Source organism: Diabrotica undecimpunctata, chromosome 4 (assembly GCF_040954645.1).
Source record: "Diabrotica undecimpunctata isolate CICGRU chromosome 4, icDiaUnde3, whole genome shotgun sequence".
In the NCBI taxonomy this organism is placed as follows: domain Eukaryota; kingdom Metazoa; phylum Arthropoda; class Insecta; order Coleoptera; family Chrysomelidae; genus Diabrotica; species Diabrotica undecimpunctata.
Window position 1 is genome coordinate 128,041,491 of NC_092806.1, and position 27,652 is coordinate 128,069,142.

Genomic DNA, 27,652 nt, shown 5'->3' on the forward strand with positions numbered 1-27,652 from the left:
GCAATGTGTTTTGGGAAAGACCAGATGGTAGAAGATCGACAGGAAGGCCTAGATAAAGGTGGAAAGACGCAGTCAGGGAAGACCTGGAGAAGATGGAAGTAAGGCCATGGGAAATAATAGCACAGGATCGGAATCAATGGAAGGCAATAGTAAACGCGGCAAAAACTCACGAAGAGTTGTAAAAGCCAATGATGATGATGAATAGAAGGACAAAATACCGAATCCACGGAATACTTATACAGAAGAAGAATATCAGAAAAGATTGCTGGGAATGAAGTATTAAGAAACGATACGATCAAGAAAAGCTGGGAAAAATTCAAAAATAACATAATTAATCCAGCAACAGAATCACTTGGAGAGACTAAAGTAACGAACGCCCCATGGTTTAGAGAGGAATACAGAACACAACAAATACAACATACATATAACTACTATAAACAAATCAGAAATGTTTACCGTCAGTAAAATACTGGCAGAGCTTCTCAAAAGGCATGAAACACAGTTTCTACAAAACACAGAAACAAATATGAAGAATGATCAGAGGACAAAGAAAAGAAATGAACAAACTAATAAAACGAAACGCATTCAGAAGGAAACATAAGCAGACTAACTTCGATCCTTATTTGCTAAAGGTGACGATAATGAACCATCAACATCGACGCCACCAATTGACGACAAATAAATAAATATTAAGGAGAAAGAGGTAAAGGGAGCATTAAGACCAGATCTGATCAAACAACTATTAAAACTAATCCAAAAAATAATAGAACAAAACAGAATACCACAAGAATGGAGATCAATCATTGTAATAGCTCTAAAACGACACAACAAAAGTAAAAGTAGAAGAAGAACTAACTGAACCAATTGATGCTGGCAATGTCCTCTATCCTCTATTGTTCAACCTGCCCATGGATAAAATAATAAAAAAAGTAAGAAATAAAAAAGGATACCAAATGGGAGAAAAACAACTTAAAATTTAAAATGTTAATTTCCCCAAAAAAGACAAACTGCATGGTTATAACGACAAATTTGGTAAGACGGAAATTGGAGCTGGAAGGTCAGATAATAGAGCAAGTGGTGGAGTTTAAATATCTAGGCATCACATCAAGCTACGAAAATCTCGAAGCAGAAATGGAAAATCAAATGAATATAGCAAACATATCCGCAGATTGCCTGAATGAAACTGAAATGAAAATATTAAGAAATAAATGAAAGACAGAAAAATACAAAATAGTCATCAGACCAATAATAACATGCGCTGCAGGAACACGACCTGATACAGAGGGGACAAAAAGGATGTTAGAAATAACATACGACGTACATGCAAGGTGGAGAACATCATGGACTGAGTAGGAAATAGACTAGTAGAATGGAACAATCATATAAGCCGAATGATAACAAACAGGGTAGTAAAGATGGCGAGGACAGTTCACCAATAGGAAGAGGAAGACCACGAAAACGATGGAAAAACAATTTACTAGGGGCACATTAAAAAACAGATAGTCATGTTTCTATAAAAAGAAGAAAAAAATTATCGCCGCTACTTGGTCGGGGACTGCTTATTCAATATATTCGCAGCTAACCACCATATCTGAAGTCTGTCCACTATCAGTCACCTGCGACTTTGCTGGTATCCTACAGCTCAAACTCAGCTGACTTTCTATTCGCCTTCGCTATTCGATTATATACATAGATACAATTCTTTGGGTGATATAAATTGTGTGTGATGGTAATTACTTTTCTTTTTTTATTAATACCAGTTTGTAAACATCCTTTGTGTAGTATGGTTATTTTAGCTTTCAGTTCTTCCCGCAATAATAATTTTTAGGTTTCTTAATAATAAAATAAAACAAAAATGTATTTCTATTTTGTTTACTTTATATACAAAACAGAGAACAATACTACCGAGTACTTAGTATATTTATGGTAAAAAAAGTATACATAAAATGGCTAATAAAAGTCTATGTACAAAGCATAAAATAAATAATAAAAGTGAAATCACATAAAAATACAAAGTTTAAATATTAAAAATAAAAACATCTTCATGGAGTTTAAGCCGAAAATGCTTGGGTTATTAAGAAGAATATTTTACAAAAATACAATACTTTTTTCTTATATCTAATGTCACTGATACGACTCTTTATAAATATATGGACACTGTTTAACATTATAGTAGTAGATTTATCAATAATAAAATAGCGACGTTTTTGAATTTTAAAATAATACGTGATCAATTGCTCAAAAAATATTTAAACATATTTCTGTATGTAATATTGGCCCAGATAGAATACTGACTTAGAATATCAGAGAGCAATGAACCGAATAATTCTAAAACAGGACTAAAATCACAGATGTAATAGAAGAAGTGAGCAAAATGAAATAGTGTTGAGTTACACGCATGGAAAGAACACAATTTGATAACAGATAGGTTCATACAGCTACACATTGGAGGCTCAGCAAACAAAAATAGATATATGGGCCCCAGAAAGGATAGCTAAATATCCGAACTACGTTAAGTAAACATTGGATACGAAAGCACATAGCAGAGATCAAAGGAAGAACTTATGTAAAAGCTATGTCCAAAGGTAGATGGGAATAGATTGAAAAGAGAAAAATGGAACTGATACAACAGAATGAACAATAGCAGGGTAAATAGAAATATATGATATAAATATTCGACGATTCCTAGAGTTAGCGTTGGAATCTGGGGAAAAGATTTCTTTCTTTTTAGCAAAATTAATAATGAAGATCTAAGAATTGTTCTTACAAATGCTGAAATTTTATAAGGCAGGACATAAGAAAAGAGTTATATTTAGAAGTATAATCATAATCACGGGTTTTTAAACATTGCATATATTGCTTCTAAATTTAATTTGGTACTATCGTTGAAAAGTTAGTTTGTGATCTATTTTTACACAATGAGTAATTTCTAATAAACAAATATGACAAGAGAAATTCTGTATCAAATACTGATTCTACACGATTAATATGACTTCGTATGATATAATATATATCGGAACTTGTTTTAACCCTCACAATACTGTGTGGTCACATATATCTAGATAAACGCGGCTCTAAAATGTATTGAGATGGAATAACTCAGTAGAGTACAGTTTTCGCTTAGGTATAACTTATAGAAAGTCATTATTTTCAGTCTCAGTCTACATCAAACACTGGCTGATTGTAGTTTGCGCACGTGTTCTTTGTATGGTGACGATATTTTTATTAGTTTCTTTCTTTTATTCTGTGGATTATTTGTGCCCACGAGATTACTGTAGTAGATTATACCAGAAAAAGGTAAGTCTTTTGTAGTTTCGCACCTGTATATAAACATCGATTTGATTCTTCCCGTATAGTTAGCCAAGATTTCGCTTACAAAAACACAGACACTATAAACCAGTTAAACGGTTGTTGATATAATGTTGCAAACAAAAGAGTGTTTATTCATACATTGTTATTAACAATGAAGCATAGAAAAATTAGTGCATTTAGTTAAATTTGCAGATCGCTTGAGTAATTATACACACACGCGTTGCCTCAATGTAAAAAACAACTCTTAAATCAACTGCCTTTTCTGAGAGATGATTTCAATCTGCCAAACAAAATAGTCGTTTGCGATAGCAGGTGCTATCATTTCATTGCTGCTATATCAAGTACCGTTTACTGGTATATCTTGATTTAGTTTTTAGATAAGTGGTTTGTGTGATTCATTCACTTACTTTTGGTAAAGCATTTGTCACGCGTATTTTAATTGGTATATATAATCTTGTGTATCTATGTTATTTTGTTTATTCTGTTTACTTGCTTTAAATATAGTTTATTTATAGCCCTCTTGCTTTTATTTTTCTATGGTAATATAAAAACCCCCAGCGGAATAGTTCTAGATTGACGATAGTCATTCTATTACCTTTCTGATGGCCTAAATTGTTATATAGAGGTTATCGTATGTGCGGAAAGCAACAAAGTCATTGTATTTTTTTGGAGTTTTTTATATGTGTGTGAAATAAACGCCTTCTGGGACTTATACATCCCAGCAGTAATGATTTGGAGAATATATTTCTCCCAGCGGTGTTTTCTTGAATAATATTATTTATTGCGTTTCAGGATAAATCTCGCTCTCACGCAAAAAGAATTGGAAGATACAGTCGAAGATTTATCTGATTTGGAGGTGACACAAGATCCTTTTTACGACAGTGATGACAGCGCCGATTCAGAATATAAAATGCTCTGATACCGGTTACGACTTCTCATTTAATGAACCTGAAGTTGAACAACTGAGCGAACTAGCTGAAGAGAAAGTATATAATCAAATTGAAGCTGAAGAAGGTAGTCATTCAATTGATGATTGACAGCAGCCACATATGTTAAAATGTTAACAACTTCGTCCCAAAGTATGTTATCCCCTCGCATGAAAAATCGACGCTTACAGATAAAATAAATAGAGATTCTTCTGTAATTAGCTGCTTCTACTTACTATTTCCGAAATGTTTTAAAATGCAAATAAATCACTATAAAGATCTGCGTTTGAAAATATTAGAAGAACCAAAGAAAAGGAATATTCAAGAAACATCTCCAGGTGAAATCTTCAAAGTTGTTTTAGGATGTGCCTCTATAATGTCCTGTAATTGTTTGCTGTCAATTCTCCTTTACTGGTCCAACCTCAAGTCTTTAGGCAATACAGCCATACAAGAAGCAATATCCAGGGTTCGGTTTTTTACTACTTATGTCTAAGTTATATTTCAATGAACCCGATAAACCAAATGATCCATTAGAAGTGTATTATATAGAAGTTCTTTCCTGATTGAAGAAAACTTTTCTAGTCGCGAGAAAAGACAGTACCTTTCATGACTAAATTCAAGGGAAGTTCTTCTCTAAAATTATACCTCCCCTTGAAACCGAGAGATAAAGTTATAGACCAGGTGCGGTAAAAAAACGAAACCAATAGATGACACACTTGGTCAGCGAGTTATACTAAAATTAATTGAAATAATAACAAGCACTAATGTAGTATTATATTTCGACCGCTTCTTTACATCTCCTTTACTGCTAAATACCATAAAATAGTCTTGTGTTGAAAAATTCACGTTAAACAGAAAAATAAGTATATTAAAATTTGGGGCCGCTCAGAAAGAGATAAATGCGAAATGCCTGAATACAAAGAGGGTATAACAGCTAGTGGATGGAAAGACACCAAATATGCACTAGTCGTGAGCAGCTATCATAATAGCACAACCAGATTAATAAAACGAAAGCTGAAAGATAGCAGTCTAAAATAAATTAGTTGTCCAGACGTGAAAAAAGGTTTTTTTGAATAACGACAGTCTTTAACAACTTTGTTATCGAGTTGGCAGAATCGCTAATTAGTGGATGTAGATCAAAATCATCGCACAAAAGAACAAGGAAATAAGGCCACATTTCAAAGAGAGTATAGTATTGCACTAATATTGGTAATCCTCTTCCAATGGAAAACGATGGGAGGAATAGATATGTTCATTGTAAAAACCTTCAAATTGAAGAAACAACAAAAATAATTTGTCGTAGTGCCAAATACTTCATGTTATACACAGAATGTTTTATTGTTCATAAAAATAAACTTTTTTCATTCATTCCATCATAGCGTTTCTTTATTACTGTTTACCCCATTATTCTTTACTACTGGGATAAATATGTCCCAGGACTTTTTCAAAGACTAGTTTATGCAAAAATTTAAAATTCAGAATTTATGTTTTTGAACTCCATATGACCAGAACTTATATATTTAAAATAGAAGATGTAATAAAATCCAAATGCCGTATTGAAAGGGTTAATTAACATCGTCTCTATTTTTAACATTGCTTACAGAATATCCGGTTTTCTTACGTCATAACAGAAATTCTTTAAGGCAGATGATCACGTACTAATATAATATCTACAGTAAAAAACAAGGCGCTGTGTTTCACCTAGTTTTCTGCTCGATTTAAGGCTTAGTAGATAAAATTGTACATTTAAAACAATATACGTTAACATTTGTATAAAACTGGTTTTCATATCATAAAACTAAAAGTAGTTGCTAATTTTCTTATGAACCAAAAATTTTGAAAGCTACATGACTTTTAACTCAGAATGTAGCGTCAGATCTACACGAGAAAAAGTAAGTAACTTCCTTAGCAATTTCATCATAAGTCAATAGTCTGTGATAGTTCTAACTTTTTCTTCAGTCCGCTTTTGTCCATCTCTAGTTCTACAGTTAAATTTTCAATTTCGGCTTCCAGCGCTCTGGTTCTTCTAAACATTTGAACGTAGTTCATCTGTAGCTGTCGTTGGTATCTGAGAACCTTTTCTTTTTCTTGTACCCAGATTCTTCTTTCATTTTCAAATTGCTTGGTTTTAGCCGATATTTCTGCTTTAAGATTTTCTATTTCATTTACGCTCTCTTCCTCTACATCAATATTTATTTTCTTGATTTCAATGTTATCGTTACAACCATCCTCGTTGATATAATTTGCTTTATTTCTTCCAGGTTCCACATGGGAATAATCTTTTAAACTCATATCTGAGAGTTCTTCTCTCAGTTCTTTAATTTCCGCCTTTAATTTTTCTGTTTCTTCATAATTTGAATTAACTTTCATGTTTTTTTCATAAACTGGTGATGGTGACACTTTTAGTTGTTCTATTTGCCTTTTAAGCTCCTCTATTTCTTCATCTTTGGAATTTGTTATTGAATGTAAATTTTCTAGTTCTTGATTTTTTTGTTCCAGTTGATGTCGAAGATCACGTTGGTCTGTTCGGAATAGGATAAACTCCTGGTTTTTATTAGTTTGATCAATCTGAAAAATAAAAAATATATATTTATAACAAATATACTATTACATTCTAGAAAGAGAAATGAGAAAACAAGAAATCTAGAAGAGAAGGGAAAATATTGAAAAAGTTGCAAATTACTTTATTCGGTTTAAATGCTCATGGTGGAACTACTGTCATCGTAAAAATATGTTAAGCAGTATTAACTACAGAGATCTCAAAAGGATCATACAGGCCCCACAAGTATCGCAGGAGAAGATAAAACAGGAACAATTAACTTATCAGCAGTTTACTGCCCACCCGAATTTCATAACAAGAAGGAACAATATGAACATTTTTCCAAACACTAGGTAATAGATTTGTAGCAGGCGGTGACTATAATGCAAAAAAAAAACAAAATGCAATCTGGGGCTTGCGACTAACAACAAAAAAAGGATGGGAGTTACTAACAGCGATCACAGGAAACCACATGAAATTTACATCTACCGAAAAACCTACGTATTGGTCGACGGACCCTAATAAAATGCCAGACCTTCTAGACTTTTACATATCAAATGGTATAAACACTAAGCTGTTCAAAATTGAATCAAACCTAGATGTCTTCTTCTTCTTCTCGTGCCACTCCTAGCGGAGATTGGAAATCATCATGGCCACTGCGACTTTGTTAGCAGCGCGCCTAAAAAGTTCAATCGAACTACACCCGAACCATTCACGTAGATTACGAAGCCACGATATTTTTCTTCTTCCCACACTTCTTTTGCCCTTAATTTTGCCCTGCATGATATTTCTTAAAAGTTCGTACTTTTCACCTCTCACAATGTGCCCCAAGTATTCCATCTTTCTAGTTTTTATCTCATTTAGAATTTCGCATCTTTTGTCTAGATGTGCCATCTGCTTATAGTCCAGTTATCTTAACTGTGTAGACGAACATACAACAAAAGCCTATACCTCCTAGGCTGTGCAACTATAACACCAGATGGAAAGAATTTCAGGAAAGAATTAACGCGGTAACAAACCAACAGGTATCATAAAAAACACCAGTCGAGGTGGAGAATGTTCCAAGGAAATTTACAAATAGTGTACAAAAATGTTGTTACCGATTAAAACATACAAAATTGTATGAGTATTGTATTGTACTATTATACATATTACACAAGATATGTAAAAAATCCTATAAATTAAATACCACCAATCAGAAACATCAATGGGCAAAAATAATGCATATAATGCCAAAGCATTTGGTGAACATTTAGCAAAAGTATTTCGAACACACAATTTTGTATCAAGCCCTACAGAAACTCAAGATATAGGAAGGGTCTTGGACGAGCCGATTCAAATGTAGCTGATAATAGAGAAATTTACACATAGAAAATTGAAATCTACCATCATGGAAAAAAACGACCTTAAAAAATCTGACGACAACCTTATAATGGGAGAAGTCTTACAAAAGCTAACCAATAAGGGCAAGAGTTTAATTCTGCATTTAATGCTGTTCTAAGACTAAGTTATTTTCCGCAATAATGAAAAGTAACGAAAGTCATAATGGTGCCAAAGTCAGGGAACAAACCTGAAGAATATACATTATATAGACCAATCAGTCTTTTGCCAATTCTATTCAAAATACTTGAGAACTTGTTGTAATAAAGACTTCAATCCACCCTAGAAAACAGATACTTCCTAGTTAGATATTAAGAGGAATGCACTGACTTGTACCCAGTTGAATCAGGTGTACACCAACGTAGTGTTCTTGGACATTATGCATACGGCATAATGTATGCAACATATGTAATATTAGCATCACATCAAAATGCAGAGACTGCTACGATAAAAAACCTACAAAATTGTCTCAAAAATATCGAACTTTGGCTAAATAAAAGGGAAATGAAAGCAAATGCAGCCAAATCCAAACACGTAATCTTCACAATCAAAAAGGGGTACCTGCTCATCGCATCGCTCCAACAAACTTTCTTCCTTTATTTCTCCCCTTCCTTTTACCCTATCAGGGTGTCGAATTTGGGCTAGCTATTTTAATTTCCATTCACTTATCTCTTCCATTCTTTTCTATTTCCTGCCATTATTTTCAATTCTGCGAGTAATTTTTGTTTAACTTTTTCCGCCTCAACTACTTGCTGTATCTTCCATTTTTTTCTTGGCCTGTCTCTTTTTTATTTTACTGAGTGGCATCCTCATCAGATGCCCATACCAGTTCATTTATCTCTTTGCTATTTTATTTATTATTGGTTCTTTGTTGGCCATTTTCCTAATAGTCTCATTGCTTAATCTATCCCATTTCGTCTTTCCAACTATCCTTCTTAGGTGTCTCATCTCCATTACATTTATCCTGCTCTTATGGTTTTCCAAAACTGTCCAGTTTTCACTTGCATAGAGCACAGTTGGTATCACTATTGTGTTATACATTTTTATTCTTGTCTCTCGTGTAAGTTTTCTTTTTCCCAGTATTGAGGCTGACGCATAGTATAACTTGTTTGATTTCTTTGCTCTATTTGTTACTTCCCAGTCTACTTTTCCGTCGTTAGTAATTATACTGCCCAGGTATTCGTAAGTTGTAACTATTTTTTCCAATAGAGTTTTTACGTTTTATCTTTATTTCATTATCTTCTTTGCCGCTGATTATCGTTATCTTACTGTTTTCCTCGTTAATTTCCATTTTAAATTTTTTTATTTGTTCTACCCATATATCCATTAGTTTCTGCATTTTATTCTCGGAATCTCCCATTAATACTATGTCGTCCGCATACATTAAGGACTCTATTGTTACCGGTTGTAATTAGTGGTATCCCATTATTGTCTGTAGTTGATTAGTTCTTATTCTAGTATTTCTTATCAATTCATTTATTACTATTAGAAATAGCAAAGAGCTGATACTATCTCCTTGTTTAAACCCTCTCTTCCAATTAAATTCTTCCAATCTTTCCCCTGTTATTTGTACTCTTTCTTTTACCTCTTTGTAAGTACTTTCTATAATTTTTATTAATGTACTTAGTACATTTATTTTCCTCAAGCATTTACCTATAATTTATCTTTCTATCATTTCAAATACTGCTCTTAAGTCTATAATTGCTAATACTAGTTCCCCCTCCCCCGTGTCTATGCTTCTTTCTATTAGGTTCCCAATGATGTTATTTGTTTGTCATCCTAATCTAAATGCCGCTTGTTCTTCCCTCAGTTCCATTTCTACTTCTTGTCTTAGTCTCTTCTATATTATTTTCGTGTCTATTTTAAAGCATACCAATGATAGACATATTGCTCCATAATTGTCGCAGTTTACATGTTCTCCTTTTTTGTATATTGGCACAATGATGTTGTTCTGACAATCTTTAAGGATTGTTTGTTTTTCCCACGTCTCTTTATATATTTTCCATAGCCAGTTTATTCCTTATTTTCTCATGTATTTTACCATTTTCGGTTCAATTTCATCATCTCCACCTGCCAGGCAGGAAATCCAGATTAAAAATAGAAAATAAACTTCTAATACACAAATCAATCTTAAGAGTCGGTATGGACATACGGAATAGAACTTTGCGATAAACACAAATGTAAAGCCATTGATCATGGTAATATGCTAGTGCGGGAGCTACACGAAACCACAGGTGAAGTGTGTCGCTTAAAACGATTTAAACCAACAGCCTTAAGTAATAGACTTAGTTAAATAATAATAATATGTTTAATAGTAATATAGTAAACTAATATTAAAGATATTTTCTCGCTGAAGAAAGTTCCTACATGCTCTGATGACCCCTGAGTGTGAAAAGTGTCTTGCCTATAAAATTCTCTATGAATGAATACTAATGATTATATGCTATTACGTGCCTAAATATTCCAAACCAAAGCCAAAAAACTCCCACATGTCCTTATCAATATTCGCCAAAAATTTTTTACTTATTGTGCCAATGCTAAGAACAGATTATAAAGTGGAGACAAAAAAAAAACATTATTCGTCTGGCCGCCCCAATAAAATCAGCTAAAAATGGGAAAGAAGGAATCACGATTAATTAAACCCGTTATTCTTCTGTAAATATAAGTTAAGCTATAATACTTACTTGAAGATCTTTGAGTTGACTTTTTAATAAAGAAATTTCGCCAGTTTTCTGGCACAATCCCCATTCAGTTTCTTCTAATCTTCCTTTTAAAACGGTGACTTCTTGACGCAATCTGTCACATTGCATATTAGATCTCTGAATATCAGAACACAACCTCTTCTTCTCTTGTTGCATTTGATACGTTTGCATCATTAACATTTGTTCTAATTTAAGTACTTTTTGGGAGCTGGCCCTGAGTCTATTTTCTTGGGCAGTTTTCAGTCTTTTCAGTTCTCTTTCCCAGACTTTCTCCTTCTCCTGGTATACTCTAAAACATAAAAGAACATTAAAATATAGAACAACATAATATATTGTCATACTTCTTCTTTCCCAACCAAAGAAAAATAAATAAAAAGATCCATCGAAATAAAATTTTAAGATATCATTATAAACAAAATGTATATAGTAATTTAAGATAAGATTTAGTGTAGACAAGAATAGAAATTTGTTTGGCAAACGACCTTTTCCGTTTCCAACAAAATTATCAAAAAACCCCTTTGTGTAGAATTAGACGACATTTTACCTATAAGTTAATCTTGTCATTGTTTGTGTATTAAATGACCATATACTAATCTTTGGAAACAGGTATAGATTGTGTATTAACAGACTGAGGATAGAAAAATCAATTTTTATTTATTCTTTCTCTGAAACAGTAATTTGGTCTTCCCAAATGATACACAGAATTTTTAGAACAAACATTAACAGTAGTAAACAAGATTTGAGCTTTTGATTGGATAGTCGTTTTTGAATGGTAATGAGGTTAGCCTGATTAGGAGACGGGGAGAGGCAGTTGTAATTTGGCCATCGAAGGAAACAGTCGTTTGTTAGAAGATAGGGTGTGGTTCGTGAGTTTGGATACCGGCATTGTGAAAAGAAGTGAATAGTTTTGCAGAAGGAGATAACAAGTAGATTAAAAGAGGTCCTTGTATCTACCGTGGGCATTTTGTGAAGTATATGTGAAAGTAGTTTTACGGCATCAAGTTGACAAAAGGAGGTCCTTGTGTCATAAATAAGTAGCTGAGTTTTTGGAGAAGTGAATCAGGTGTTTTTGTGTAGTCTGTTACACAGTTACACATTTCGTATAGCGCAAAGGAGAGAAAACAATATTAATACATTGTTTTCGTTCTTGGCCATCAAAATAGATGGCACCTTTGTAAGCTACTACTAGAGTGGGGAACAGGAGCGTTTGTTGGTCTCTCGTGCTTAATTTTGTATTCAGCCCTAGCGTCTGATAAGGACACGGGATGCCAAAATAACATCATAACGCTGTGTTGTTTACCAATTCAAACGCAGAGACTGACAAATCGTGCTCCTATTACTGTTTTAAAAACATCAAAGAGATATAAAGCTTTAGAACGTCCGATGTGGGGTTGTAAACCGGATTGAGACGAATTAACTACTTCTGGATTCTTTAAATATTTTCCAGAACTCTCTCGATTTTAATACATAGCTGTATAAGATTGTTTATTTTTAATGTAGGGGAGAGTGGTACACATTGACACATAGTACACAATAAAACACTGTTACTAACTAAATCAAATTTGCCTCCCCATTGCCGCTAGCGCTGCATCCATTTCTGCATTTGACATCCATAAAATAAACAACCTGTGTTTGTAATTTTCTAACGAACCTCACTCAATGGAAAATAGTAGGTGTTTCTAATTAAAACTCAGAGAACAATATAAACGCGACATATTCTTTGATGTTTTTAGATAAAAACAAATTCGCCTACTGTGTAGTGGCCTTTGTGCGAACATATGTCATGTACAAAATCAAGTCTTTGAGAAAAGTTTTTGAATTCTAATTTATATAATGTTGTTCTGAGTACTTAGTTACCCTAATATCAAGAGCAACGAAGAAGCAGGCCATTCAGCTATCTAAACAAGAAAACATGGTATGGACTTAGCTATACTACACAGCATACATGGGAAAACTGAAGTTTTTTTCTTGTATAAACTAAATTTATTATGAAATAACTGCACAAAATAGTTTCAAAACGAATGCTAGAGAAAGGGAACTTTGTACAGCACATTAATAGGGAACCATTAAGTGGTCTTAAAACACAGAATTTTAAGCAAAAAGATATATTTCAACCATATGTAGAATGTATAGTTTACATTGTTGTCCCATTAAAGATGTAAATATAATAGAAGTGGAAGAAAGCTGTGGAAAAGTGTGGATAATTAGATGTTCTTGGATGGCATTGGAAAAATTAAATACTAAATTATAAATTATAAAGTAGTCGAAATGTCATCACATGTAGATTATATTATATAATTTTCCTGTTCAAATAACTTTACAATTGGCAACAGGCAACCACATAACATAAAAATAATAAATAAGCACACACATAACATTTAATATTTTAAAATAGTCACAGAAAAGAATCACAAAAGAAAAGAAAAGTTACGAGATTTGGTGGTAGAGGAGAACCAAGCGGAAATCCATAAGGAAGAGAACATTTTTTATAGTTTTAAAGGTGCCATAAATTCTGAGAAATAGTAAAATGACTTTTCTTTTCTTTCTTTAAAATTTCTTTTAACAAAACCACCTTATTTGTGTCATCAAGTACATAAATTGAACTAAGATTATTATGTTAAGATTGTTCAGAAAAATATCATGTTTTCAGAAATTTAGACATATCAATAATGGTCGTACCGGATAAAAATTCAAAACTGTAGATTTTATTAAAAAATTGAACAGATAATATTTTCAAAATTTAATCTTACCTGAAAATGACTTGTTCGTTGTGTTCCATTGTTTGCCGTAAATACGCCAGTTCGGAATCTCGATCTCTAAGGGCTGCCTCCAGTTCCGAAATTCCCGAATCAGAAGGTGATGGGGTGAGATCCAACATACTGCTATGGTTTGAGGCTGATATTAGGCGGTAGGAAAGTTTGTTTCTAAAAGATGTATACATAAAAGGTATAAAACAACCTCAAATATATATTTTATAGGCTTAAAATCAATAAAAATTGTAATTTTATTAATGAACTATGATGTGGTATTTCAGATATCTGATGACCAAACAGGATTTATGCCTAACAAAGCAACAAGAGAGCAAATTTTAGATATTCGACAAATAATAAAAAATTCATATTAAATTAATGTTGAAACCTATTTATGCTTTGTCGATTACGAAAAGGCGTTCGATTGCGTGAAGTAAGGAACACTTACGTTAGAGATAGACGAATACAAAAAGAAAAAGATCTATTAACCACAACAAAAACAGCCAAAATCAAATACCTCGGTCACATCATGAGGAACAGCGAAAGATATGGATTACTGCAACTAATTTTACAAGAAAAAGTAGAAGGAAAGCGAGTACCAGAAAGGTGAAGGATGTCCGTATCCGATCTTTTCAGAGCAGCAGTATGCAAAATACAGATTGTCATGATGGTCACCAACATCCGAAACGGATAGGCACTACAAGAAGAAGAAGGAAGACTAAGGTTGATTTTGGTAAATATGGGGGTTCCATATGTACGTATATACCATAAGAAAACTGTATACTATATGAAAACTGTTTCGGAAAAGTAAAGGTCAACATGGTTATATAAAACAAGAAAACATTATCGATGAAAAAACATCTAAATTGGGAAAAAGGTGGTTTGGAAAAAGTTAACAGAAGGTACTCTTTCTTTAATTTGAGAAAAGCAATTATTACTGGTTGGAAAAGACTGTTGTTTAAAAGAATATCAAAGTAAAACTCTGGATGTTAAGAAACATCCTCTCTGGAATTGGAATGTTTGCAGTATCTTCGTATTTGAAGGTTTACTACAGCCTTATAGTTCTATTCCATATGCCCAAACTGGTATGAGTATAGCTTTGTACAGAAGCAGTTTATTATTTTCAAGAGATAACTGAGACCTTTTGTTAAATAGCCGGTTCATATTTTTTTGTTGAAGATCTAGTTGTTTTCGTTTAGTTATAATGTGCATTTTCCATATAAGTTTTTCATCCAGATGCAATCCCAAGTATTTGACAACTGGTTTTATGGGAATGGGTGTATTGTTAATAGAAACTTGTGGACATGTAGATTTTCTTATTGTAAAAGTAATTTGTACTGATTTGCTGGCATTAACATTGATCTTTCATCGCTTGATCTTTTTGTAATTGGTCTAAATGATTTTGTACTTTATGTGATGCTACATTAGGGTCGATATCCACTGCCAAGATTCCCGTGTCATCGGCAAAAGTAGCTAAGAAGGTATCATTGCAGGTTGGAACATCTGCTGTAAATATCAGATACCGAAATGGGCCCAGAACACTACCCTGAGGTACGCTACAACTAAGAGATAGTTGACATGGAGTTTCGAGAAACATTTTTATATTATCATCCTTATCATTACTAGTATCTGGTGCTGAGAATACCGTTGCAATGTGCTTTGCGAATACTGTTGTTTTTTCTGCGTTTGTGTGGGCCTAAGTCATATTTGTTGTTCTCAAAGGTGAATTTGTTATTGTCGGTCTTTTAATTTTTTGTAGCTTTCCATATAGAGTGGTCTTCATGTGCCAGGTTCGAAACATAAAACTGGAAAGAGTAGTTTTTTTCTTTATGTAATGTTTTTTATGTTTTTCTGCTACACGTGCTCTCATATAGGGATATTATGATTTTCTTTCACATTTTTTTTGGCTCTTTGGTGTTGGTTCCCATACCGTTGTTTGTAAAACTCTTGTTAAATAGTCTTCTGCTTTATTTACATCTTGGTTTTCTCAAGTAACATCAAGTTAGTTGTTTGTTTCATTTTAACTTCAATGGTGACAAAGTGCATTTCTCATCTGTGCTGTTAGTGTTTGAAGTTATTTCTTTAGTAGAGTTTTAGTTTGAGTTGTGATATGTCAGACACAGAATCAGAAAATGGAGCAACCATGTCCAAAAAAGAAAATATTGTGAATGAAGATAGCTACAAGCAGAATGTTATTCGAAAAGCTAGAGTGAAGAGTAAAGCGTATGAATAGTATTCTGGTAAGCAAGTAGAACAAAAAGTAAAACCAGCCAGTCTAACATACAAATGTTCTTTGGAATGTTTAGCAAATATACGCAACGAAGAACTAGAAAATAGCAAATATCAGGGGGCACATTTTTATTCTGTCGACAAAAATATGCTTAAGACACATGTCTGCAAACTCTGAAACCAAGAAGGTTAGTTGTAGGCCATGCAATTTAAAAATTAATAGTAATTTAAAAAAAGTATGCAAGAATGTATTTTTGCAAATACATGGTATAACTCTCAATAGGTTAGGGAGAATCTATAAAATCTTAGTCACTAACACAACTCCTAAAGATATGAGAAGTAAAGATCCACGATTACATCTCAAAATTTAAAGTACAAGAAACTCATTATACGGAAGTTCACAGGAAATGTTTAGATGCTAGACTTAACATAAAATTAATGTATGTAATGTTCATGAAGGATCATCTCATCTAGAAAATATTGTCAAATACAACGAATACTACACATATTTTCGGAAAAACTTTATGGTTTCGAAAATTTAAAACGTAAATTAAAAGACCTTTGAATGATAATGCCAAACGCTTAGCTGCTGGAGTACACACGAGTAGAGCAGAAAAATTGTACAGTGGTGTAAAAATGCGTTTAACGTTTGACCCATCCGTGCTCCGAGTGTACTTTCTTTTGCAAGTCGTTTTTTTCGTGAAGTGCAAGTTCATCGTCCCCCAGAGGAAATAGAACTACATAAACTGAGAACCTATAGAATTAACAACAGATATAGTAAAGAAAGCAATTTGAGAATTGAAAAATAGAAGAGCCAGTGGACCAGGAAATATCTCAGCGAAAACAATAAATTCAAGATCTGAAAAGTGGACGAGGATGATAACACACCTCTTTCATAAGAGAAATCATAAGAGCATTAAGCACAAAACGATAGCAGACAAGTAGGAAATATCATAACCACAGGGTAATTACAGTAACATCAAATTTCAGCAGATTATGTTTGAAGATAATTTAATTACATTAAAGCAAATAATAGAGACAAAAGTGAACACAGGAGGAAGCCTCCACCTAACCTTCTGAGGGGAGCCTTAACTGTGGGAAGCAATGGAAAGAACATAATATAAGTAATGCTTTAATAAACGCCACCAAGGAAATTTACAGAAATACAAAAATAAAAATACAATTGAAAAACAAAGTAATAAAAAAATTTACGCAAATAAGGTTGTTCTTTGTCCCTTACTTTATTCACTTAGACAGGGAATTACTTAGAGAAACTTGGCTAAGGGGATGTGCTGAAAAAGACAAACGTGAAGCAGGAGTCTAGAAAACGGACAGCGTCCTCAGACTCTTCTAAACTTATTGATGCAGAAACCGTTACTTCACACTTCATGCAAAATCTACAAGCAAAATTTACGTAGGCGGTCCGATAAGTACTTAGCCCCACCGCCCGATGGCCACACTATCTCAAGAGAAATCTACTATCGTGTAATACACTATCGTAGACGGCTAATGTCAAAATTTCAGCCGAATCGGACTCAGGGAACGGCGAAGGGAAATCGCGCAGAGATCTTTGCCAATTATCTAGTTTATGAAATAAACAATTCAATTATTCGGTGTAATATTTCTTAATTTTATTAATTTGTATTACTGCCAAATTAATTATCTGTATTAGATGAGTTCTGTACTCATCCCGGTCTTATTAAAGTTAATCAATTTCACTTCCAACAAAAATCTCAAGAACATAGAGTATCCTACTTTTTACTTGCAATAAAAGTAACTGAGTATAAAAGATCTTAATCTATTTTCAAACTTTCTACTTCTAACCAGAAATTTTATTTAACCTCAAGTGACATCAATTCATCAGTACTTGTTTTTCATTCGGTGCGGCGTGTATTTGCATAGATTTACAATTAAGATAACAAGTTTCTTTCTTGTCTTACAAGTTACCCATTGTGGAAATTGGCGTAAAATTGAAATACCCGTAATTAACTACACAGAGTTTACTAACGCAAGAAATCAAGATGTTTAATATATTAAAACGATCTATGATGACACTACTACAACAAATGATAATGTTTTACAAACAAAATGAAGGAACATCTACCAGCTAAGCAAATATCAAACTAGCAACTAAATATAAAAATGAATGTAAATGACGAAAATAGCTACAGAAATCTTAAAAATGGCAAAGATCTTAAATGATGCTTATTTGAAGATAAAAAATATCTTTTTTAGATTTTCTCTTATGTTCTTAGCTAAGGACATATGGAAAGAACTAAAAAATAAAATATATAAAATAGAAAACAAACCAATTACTAAAAGAAAAGGACGAATCATCACTGCCCTTTTTTGCAATTATTTTTAGTAAAGAGGATAATACAAAAACAATTTATGAAATTAGCGACATTTTTCACATGAAACTGACCATAACAGCTTTAAAAAAACCGAAATTGATTTCACAATGTAAATGATATCATATACAAGGCAGGAAAGGAGGAAAGGAAAAAAAACCAGGAGCAAAAGTTTGTGAAGACTATAGAACCATAAGCCTAATGAGCCATCTGCTGAAGCTGTTTTTAAAAGTCATCCACAAAAGAATTAACCAGAAATGCGAGGAACAAATTGCGCCTCATCAGTTTGGAATTGTGAACGCTGTTGGTACGAGGGAAACATTATTTAGCGTGCAGGTATTGTTTCAGACATGTAGAGATGCCAGCTGTGATGTTTTTGCATGCCTGATTGACTACAAGAAAGCTTTCGATAGAGTCAGGAATGACCAAATGATGGAAAAGCTGAAGAGGACGGGGATTGACGGAAGAGACCTAAAAATAATAGTTAACCTGTATTGGAATCAATCAGCGATACTCCGAATAGATGGAGAATATACAAATCAGGTCAAAATCTTAAAGGGAGTGACACAGGGGTGCATAATTTCACCACGATATTCAATCTGTACTCGGAGCACATTTTTAAGAGGCTCTAAAAGATATTGATCTCCTTCTTCTTCCTTCTTGTATCTAGGCTTTAAAGCCTGTTTCTTCTTTAATATTAGCCTCCTAAATTGTTTAAATTATTGCACCATATTTCTTTTGGTCTGCCAATACTTCTTTGTATATTTGGTGACTTATCTCGTGCTATTCGTACTATCCCATCCTCTGCCAATCTACTAATGTGTTCCTGTTTCCGTTTTATGTGTTCCTCTACTGCTGTTTTCGCTTCTCTCCCTATCCAACAGACTTTTCCCCGATATTCGTCGGAGTATTTTCATCTCTGTTGTTTCTAGAAGTCGTCTCGTTTTAAATGTGTCAGGTCTTATCTCCTCTGTGTATGTTAATATAGGTTTAATTGTTGCTTTATAGATTCTTTTTGTGTGTCTTGTCTTAGGTGTTTGTTCTTCCAGATTGTGTCATTAAGAGATCCTGCCGCTTTACTTGCTTTTAAGCTTTGTTGTCGTACTTCGTCTTCAACATCACCTTAACTAGTTATATCTATTCCCAGATATCTAAACCTTGCTTCCTGCTTTATTATTTTTCCATCAATTTCGATTTTACATCGTAGTGGGTATTTATAGATGTTGTCATACATTTGGTTTTTTCTGCTAATATTATCATATTGTATTTCTTGCTGTTGTATTGAAGATGTGTGTTAATCTTTGGAGCTCGTCTTCGGTCTCAGCGGTTAATGCGGCGTCGTCTGCATAACATAATATTTGGATTTCTTTTTTCCCCATGACCTTTAAGTACTGTTTATAATATTTCGTCCATTATTATATTAAAGAGAAGTGGGCTTAACAAGTCACCCTGTCTGACACCACTGGTATACACTGTGTTAGTTTTCCATTTATCTTTGCTTGTATTCGATTATGGAAGTAGATCTTTTCGATGGTTTGTATAATATTGATTGATATGTTTCTTTTATACAGTAGCTGTAAGACGTCTTCGACTTGGATGCGATCGAAAGCCTTTGTCAGGTCTATAAAGCATATATATGCTGGTTTATTGTACTCAATGGCCTTTTCTGTAATTTGTCTTAGTACAAATACTGCGTCTACGCAGGATCTTCCGGATCTAAATCCTTGTTCATCTGATAAAGTCGTTAGTTTATTGATTTTTTTGGTTAAGACTTTTGTGGTAAGCTTAAGTGCGATGTTCAGTAGATTTATACCTCTATAATTGCTGGGGTCTTCTTTATCTCCATTCTTGAACATTGGTATCATTATGCTGTTTCTCCATGCGTCTGGTATCTTGCAGTGCAATATTAGCTCTTGTATAAGCTTTGTCATCTCTAGGGTTATACTTGCTTCTCCGTGTTTTAGAAGCTCGTTGGATATTCCGTCTGGTCGTGGTGCCTTTCTATTTTTGAGTAAATTTATGGCTATTTCTACTTCCTGAAAACTGATTTCTGTTTCGTGTCTAAATTCAGGTACGTTATTGTGTTGATTATTATTTTCCTTTCCTTTAAACAGTTCCGTTAGGTATCTTTCCCATTCGTTTGCTGGTATATTATTGTATTCCTTTAATTCTGTCATTTCTTTCAGTTGATTTCTTATGAATCTTCATATTTGTTTTTGTGTACCGTAGAAGTCGCTTTCCATTCTTTTTGTAAACTGATCCCAGTGCTCTTTAACACTGAAAATAATACTACCGCAGAGATAAACCTAGAAGAAGCTATTTTTGGCTCAATATCCTCCTTAAATCCACAATTATATTGAGAAATACAAAAATAAAACTCTACAAAACCATAATACACCCAGTCCTAACATATGGTTCAGAGACCTGGACGCTAACAAAAAGTAATGAAAACATGTTAGGATGTTTCGAAAGAAAAGTACTAACATTAATCTATGGAGCAGTGAATGACAATGGAGTGTGGAGAAGACGATACAATTTCGAACTTTATAGAATATACCAGGAACTAGATCCCAGGTTTCTTGATAGACCCACTGGTCAGAGAAGAAGAGGAAGACTCAGAACAAGGTTCCTTAATAAAGTCGATGAAGACATGAGAAATATGGGAATACGTGCTTGGCCGAGGAAGGCGATGGATAGGGACAATCGGAGAGAAATTCTTAAGGAATCTAGGACCCGCGCAGAGTTATAAATTCAAAATGATAATGATATTTACGTTTAAAAGTTGAAAGGTTGCGGCAGTTTTTGTAATTTTTAAAATAAGGACATAGAAATTTTATTTTATAAGTGGTATCCACACTGTATATATTATATTATTTCATAAAATATAAAATTTTGTAGTTTTGTGATTTAGTAATAAATATGTGCAGCATTTTATTCGTTTATCTACATATCTACATACTAGAAAAATAGTACTTACGGTCCGGAACTATCAGCATTAGACATTGGCGATTTTCTTACACTTTCTAAACTATCATAATTAACGAGTTTGTGACTGTGGGGTAATGAAGAGAGTGAACTCATCGCTAAGGGTGGAGAACAAGTCGAAGAAGGACACGAAGACCGTAACTTTCTATCTAGAGAGTAGTTGTTTACATTATTTGGTGGCCGTAAATCGCTGCTACCTAAAAAACAAAACGTTTTTATCAGTATCATTAATCACTTTCACAATTAACAGTAACGGTAACACCTTTAGTCTTTTTTCCAAATTTGTATACCTATCGTTAAATGGAATTACCCTGATTCGTTAAATATGAAAACGGTTGTTAATATGAATGAATTCCTAGATTTTATCAGTATATATAAAATGTACTTAAATTGAAAGAAAACACTTAAAAAATATTTAGAAACTCTTTAGCAATTAAATGCATGCATAGGTAATGTTAACTATTAAATAGACACTCATAAAAAATGAACTAAGTTGTGTATGTACTTTACATGAATAACACTCTTCGTTTAATAACGTTGGGAAGTTGCATGAATCTGCCTCCTTGTTATTTTATGTTTAAATGTGACTTTTAACCCTTGAGTAGTCGGGTGGGGCCTGTGAGACCAGCGACAATTTATTTCTAATGCCTCACTGCGTATTTTATGTCGGAGTGCGGAGTGCGCTGCGTTCGTCAGTACCTTTCCATTTACATGTGGAACAACAATGAACAACGGGGGTTGCATTAATTTATGATAGTTCGCTAGTTATTTGTACTTTTGGTCTGTCAGACTCTACCCGACTATTCGAGTAACTTTTATGAGTTCGACAAGTAAATTTAATTTCCTATTTTTTGTGAAGTATAACCTACATAGAGTAAGTATTTTAATTCCTATGGATATATACATATATATATATATATATATATATATATATATATATATATATATATATATATATATATATCCTCCTGAGACCTGACGTCCAATTAAATGGACATTTACGTTTTATATATTTCTTTTTGGAAAGAACTAAATTTACAGCGCCGAGTCCCACGGTCCATCGTAGTGTATATACAAGTGACCCTGACAACAGCGCGCCGTATTACTGTGACCACATTAAAACTTAGTTAACCTGTTAATCTCAAGTGACAAAAATGGCGGGCAGTTATAGAAAAACAATTGATGGTAAGTAGCTAATTTTATTAGATTATTAACCTAAATGTTGCTTAGTCTAATAACTTAGGATATTATAAATGCATTCATGTGATGTAGTTGTCTTATCAAACCATTTTTAAATTGTTTTTTATCTAAAACGGGGATGTCCTTTTTTATGGACGTCAGGTCCTTAGGCATACATAAAATATTATATTAGACTTTTTTGTTTCAGCTGTGTTTGGTAATAAAAAATATTTAAGACCCGAAGTTGACATTGAAAGACTTCTTGAATGCCTGGAAAATTCAGATATAGACGTTTCAGATTCTGAAAACTCTGATGACGGCTTTGATCCAAATGAAGAATCGTATCAGCCTCAGCAATCAGATTCGGCCCAACATACAGATGATGAACAAGATACAGAAATGCCACCCGAAGATGAATTAGATAACGTGCCACTCAGTGAACGAAAAAAACGGAGAACCGAAATACATGGAAAAAAATGGGTGTTTTGTCCCTCAGCATATAGACTTTACTGGAATTGTCGATAAAGTCTACGAGAGGCAAAATTGGAAAGTTGAAAACTATGTCGGTATGTATTTTGATGATTCAGATTTTGAGAATATTTGGAATTGTACAAATATTAAATTTTTGCAAGAAAAAGGAAAACCTTTGAACGTTACTCTAACGGAGGTGAAAAAATTTTTTGGAATATCTATTCTAATGTCCTGTCTGAATTATTAGACAGGACAAATTAGAATGTTTTGGGCTAAGACAACAAAAGTCAACAGCATTGCACAAGCCATGACTAGTGATAGCTATTTTCAAATCAGGAGCAACTTAAAAGTAGTTATTGACGCTGATGTGCCTCAAGATCAAAGAAATGCTGACAAATTATTTAAGATCCGGCCTTTAGTTGACAGAATACGAAGAGGTTGCTTGACACTTCCAAGATACAATGAGGTTGCTGTGGACGAACAAATGATACCTTTTACGGGCGTGTGTAACATGAAACAATTTGTTCGAGGTAAACCTAACCCAGAAGGATTAAAAAATTTTGTCTGTGCCACTCCCAAAGGATTAATATTAGACTTCGATATTTATCAAGGGAAAAATACATTTCTGCAGAATGATGATGATGTTAAGAAGTTAGGTGTTGGTCCATCCGCAGTTATTAAGTTATCTACAACGTTATTAGAAGGAACACATGTGTTCATCGATAGATATTTCACCACCTTACCTTTACTTGAGTACATGTTAAACAAAAATATTTTTTTAAATGCTACAATAATGAGATCCAGAATACCCAAAGCAGTTCATGTAACATCGGATAAGGTGATAACTCGATTGGGTCGTGGTTCATCTGAGCAGGATGTAAGAGCTGATGGAAAAATTAACATAGTCCAATGGTATGATATGAAATCAGTTATGCTAGCGTCAACGTCATTGCAAATAGAACCTTCAGATGAATGTAAGCGGTGGTCAAAAAAGGACTCCCGATATATTGAGGTACCTAGACCAAACATTGTTAAAAAGTATAATGAATGCATGGGGGGAATAGATTTAATTGACAGGATGATAAGTTATTATAGAATGGGAGCTAGAAGTAAAAAGTGGACAGTCAAAACCATTTTTCACTTATTTGATCTTGCGATTGCCAATTCTTGGATTCTATACAGAGATGACCATAAGCAACTTGGTGATGCTAATAAAACCGTTATGAAGTTCCTGGAATTTAAAATAGCTGTTTCCGAGTTGCTCCTTAAAGACAACATTTCTGAAAATTCTGATTTTGGGAACACTTCAACATTAGTAACTAGAAACAGTTCCAATCCTAGACCATCACTTCAAACTTCTACTAAGAGAAAGATACAACACATTCCTGCAATGGCATCCGAGTTAAAAAATTCTGTTAGATGCAAGCTTCCAGGTTGCAAGGGTAAAACAAAAGTTTATTGTGAATCATGTGACATATTTTTATGTTTAACGGGAAATAACAATTGCTTTAAACAGTTTCATTTATAATAATTTTGTATTGATGCGATCCTGATGTCCTTTTGAATGGACATAATTTTTTTCATATTTAACAACAAAATAAAAATTTAGAAAAATTTACATGTGTTTTTATAATCAACATCATACGAATTTTACTATTTAATCAAAAAAAAAACAAAAAGAATCAGCTCAGGTCTCAGGAGGATATATATACATATATATATATATATATGTATATACATATATATATATATATATATATATATATATATATATATATATATATATGTATATATATATATATATATATATATATATATATATGTATATATATATATATATATATATATATATATATATATATATATATATATATATATATAGTAATGTTCCAGCCTCTAATTTTTTTCTCTTGTATTTCAGATTTCAGTGATGGATCCTTATTTGAAAGAAATTCAAAAATTACAACAGCTCTATGATGAAGTAGAAAAAGAAAATATTGATTTGGAAAGCGAGTCAGAATCAGACGGATGTAAAGAAAGTGACCACAACACAGACACAGAAGAAGAATGGGAGGAAGGACTAAAGGAGGAACCTGCAACTTCAAAATATCTTGAAACAAATACGGAAAACCGGCGGCTATTTTATTATGCAAAAGATGGGGTATCCTGTAGAAAACATGCGCCCCTAAAAAATGTTCGGACGAAAAGTTCTAATTTAATTTCATACTTTTAAGGATCAAAAGGAAATGCTCGTCAAGCAGTTGATCCTTTCTAGTGTTGGAAATGTTTTTTTTAAACATATTTATTTCTAAACTAAGAAACAATTATGCAGATCCGAATAAAGCCAAACCTACAGATACTGTGGAAATAAGTGGAAATAAAGGCGATAATTGGTCTATTATACCTAGCTAGGGCTTTCAAAGCAAGCCGCCGAAATTTTGAAGAATTTTGTCTACTGATGGAACAGGCGAAGAGGTGTTTCGAGCTACTATGGCTAATAAGCGATTTGTATTCTTGCTATGTTCCTTGCGTTTTGATAACGTAAATTCGAGTGAAAAAAGAAGAACCATAGACAAACTTGCACCAATAAGAAACGTTTTTGACCAACTGAATGAGAAATACAAACTTAATTACGTTCCTGGATCTTATTTAACATTTCAAAGGAGATTCCAAAGGATCTTCTTGATCCCAGCTGACCACAGTACTCGTGTATGTTTGCATTTTACAAATCCATTACTTTGGTGTCGTATATCCCAACGAAAAAAAAAAAGCCCTGACGCGGATATCATCTTTTCCCTATGATGACTCGATTGATGAAAATTCTGGAGATGCCTGTAAGCCCAATGTTATTAATTTTTATAACATTACAAAATCGGGTGTTGACTCAGTCGATCAGAAATGTGCGGCTTATATCGTAGGCAGAAACAACCGAAGATGGCCAATAGTCATTTTTTATAATTTACTCAACATTGCAGGCATAAACTCTCACGTCTTACATAAATGTAATGCATATGAAAACGACCTAATTGCGGAACGAAGATTGCTTCCGAAGTCAACTGGCTTAGCCTTGATAAGAGGTAACATGCTAACCAGAGCAAGAGACCCTCATTTATAAAAGAATATCAGAAATATCGCCCAAAAATTAAGCGGAGTACATGCAGATCCAGCGCCTCTGCGTCCAAATACACGAGGTCGTTGCGCCTATTGTCCAAATCGTAAAACAAGATATTTTTGTGTCAAATGCCACAAATGGCTATATTTAGAGCATGTTAAACCGATTTGCGAAGACTGCAATAAAAATTGAAATTAGGGTTAGAATTTTGTTTATTAAATGAAAGCGAAATACATTTTTGTTAATTTTTTTTTGCATTTTCTTAAAGATGTTGTTTGTTTTATCCTTGGGTTTAAAATGGTTAAGATGTATTAAAAATGAAATGAGGTAAGCAAAACAGACTCAACAGATGAGAGGAACGAGGAACCACCAACGATTTTTGAAGTTAAAGAAGCAGTTTTTAAAACTTCTTAGTCTTCGATCATCCATTCTTTAACATAGGCATCTCTCAGCTCCTTCTATCGACCTCTATCCTGAGTAACATACTTAAAAATTGGTCCGTCTATTTTTTTTATGTCGTCTACCCATCTCATCTGAGGTTTTCACCTTGGTCGTCTACCTTTGTAAGGTCTTCAATGTTGTATTGTGGCGTTCCAATAATGTTGTATTGTGGGTTTTTTTTATCTAGCAGTGTGACCTGCCAAGCTCCATTTGAGTATGACAATTTTTGTTGTGACCGAAATATTCTAGACTCTAGACCATACACAAGAAAGAAGATATCTTTGAATGCTGTTACTGCAGAGAGGAATTCATTTTTTAAGTAAGTAAGTTTGTTTTGCAAGTATTAGTTTATACTCTAAACATAATTATAGATTTTTATTTTCTTGTATAATTAAGAACAATTTTTAAATTCTAATTTTAATAAATAATTGTCTTCATTTATCAAAGTATTTTGTACAAATTATATAATGAGAATCTTGAATGCATAGAATTTTACACGGTACATGTATAACCAGGCTATCCTTATTATTTATCTGTAAACAACTTTAGATATACATTTAACACTTCGTAATAACGTGCATAATTTAATTAACTTACAATTTTCTCAGTATTTACATCTAGATCGATTAGATACGAACTAGAACAATTTTATGAATCATCCTAGTTCCCGTTACACTTGAACTGAATTGAAATCATTACCGTGCAAATTTAATATCCAATCTTTCATATTACTTAACTCATTTAAAATTCTATTGTGATATTAACATCTTTCACGAAACAACAATTATGCTAATGTGTTTGGAATCGGTCTACCGTAAATTTAAGAAAAACACCGCTTAGTAAAAGTCAGTAAAACATGCTAAACAGAGGAAGATTAATGTAATTCATAAGGTACTTTAATAGAATTTATATTTTTATGTATGTACCAAAAATATAGTTAATCTATTTTTAATTAGGATTTATATACTTTTGTGTAAGTATAATACGATTTTTATTAACTGATTAAATAGTTTTTTAATATCGTTTCGTTAAGGTACGGCTTTCTCTAAAACTCTACAAAAACTAAAAATTAAACTATGTTTTTATATGTAGTAAATAATTGTTGAATTAAAAAAGGCAATACATCTAAAACATTAAAAAAAAACAGATGTTATACTTCTATACATGCGTTCGCCGTTACAAATTTTTATGGGAGTCAATCTGCACAATCATCACATATGTAATACTATAGGTAAGAGAGAGCAGAAAGAGAAACATAATTAGGTATATAGGTAT

The 27,652-nt window shown here is 33.1% G+C and overlaps 1 protein-coding gene across 3 annotated transcripts in view; it reads right to left on the reverse strand.

Moving 5' to 3' along the window:
- Positions 1-1,864: 1,864 nt before the first annotated feature.
- The window catches only part of LOC140439994 (leucine zipper putative tumor suppressor 2 homolog), a 430,708-nt gene continuing 404,920 nt past the window's right edge, over positions 1,865-27,652 (reverse strand). For all 3 annotated transcript variants that reach the window (XM_072530217.1, XM_072530218.1, XM_072530219.1), the window contains 4 exons: positions 21,167-21,371; positions 13,610-13,783; positions 10,842-11,148; positions 1,865-6,806 (listed from right to left, as the gene is read on the reverse strand). In XM_072530217.1, coding sequence (XP_072386318.1) covers positions 6,156-6,806; positions 10,842-11,148; positions 13,610-13,783; positions 21,167-21,371 — 1,337 coding nt within the window. In that variant the 3' untranslated portion in view covers positions 1,865-6,155. The remainder of the gene's footprint in view (positions 6,807-10,841; positions 11,149-13,609; positions 13,784-21,166; positions 21,372-27,652) is intronic.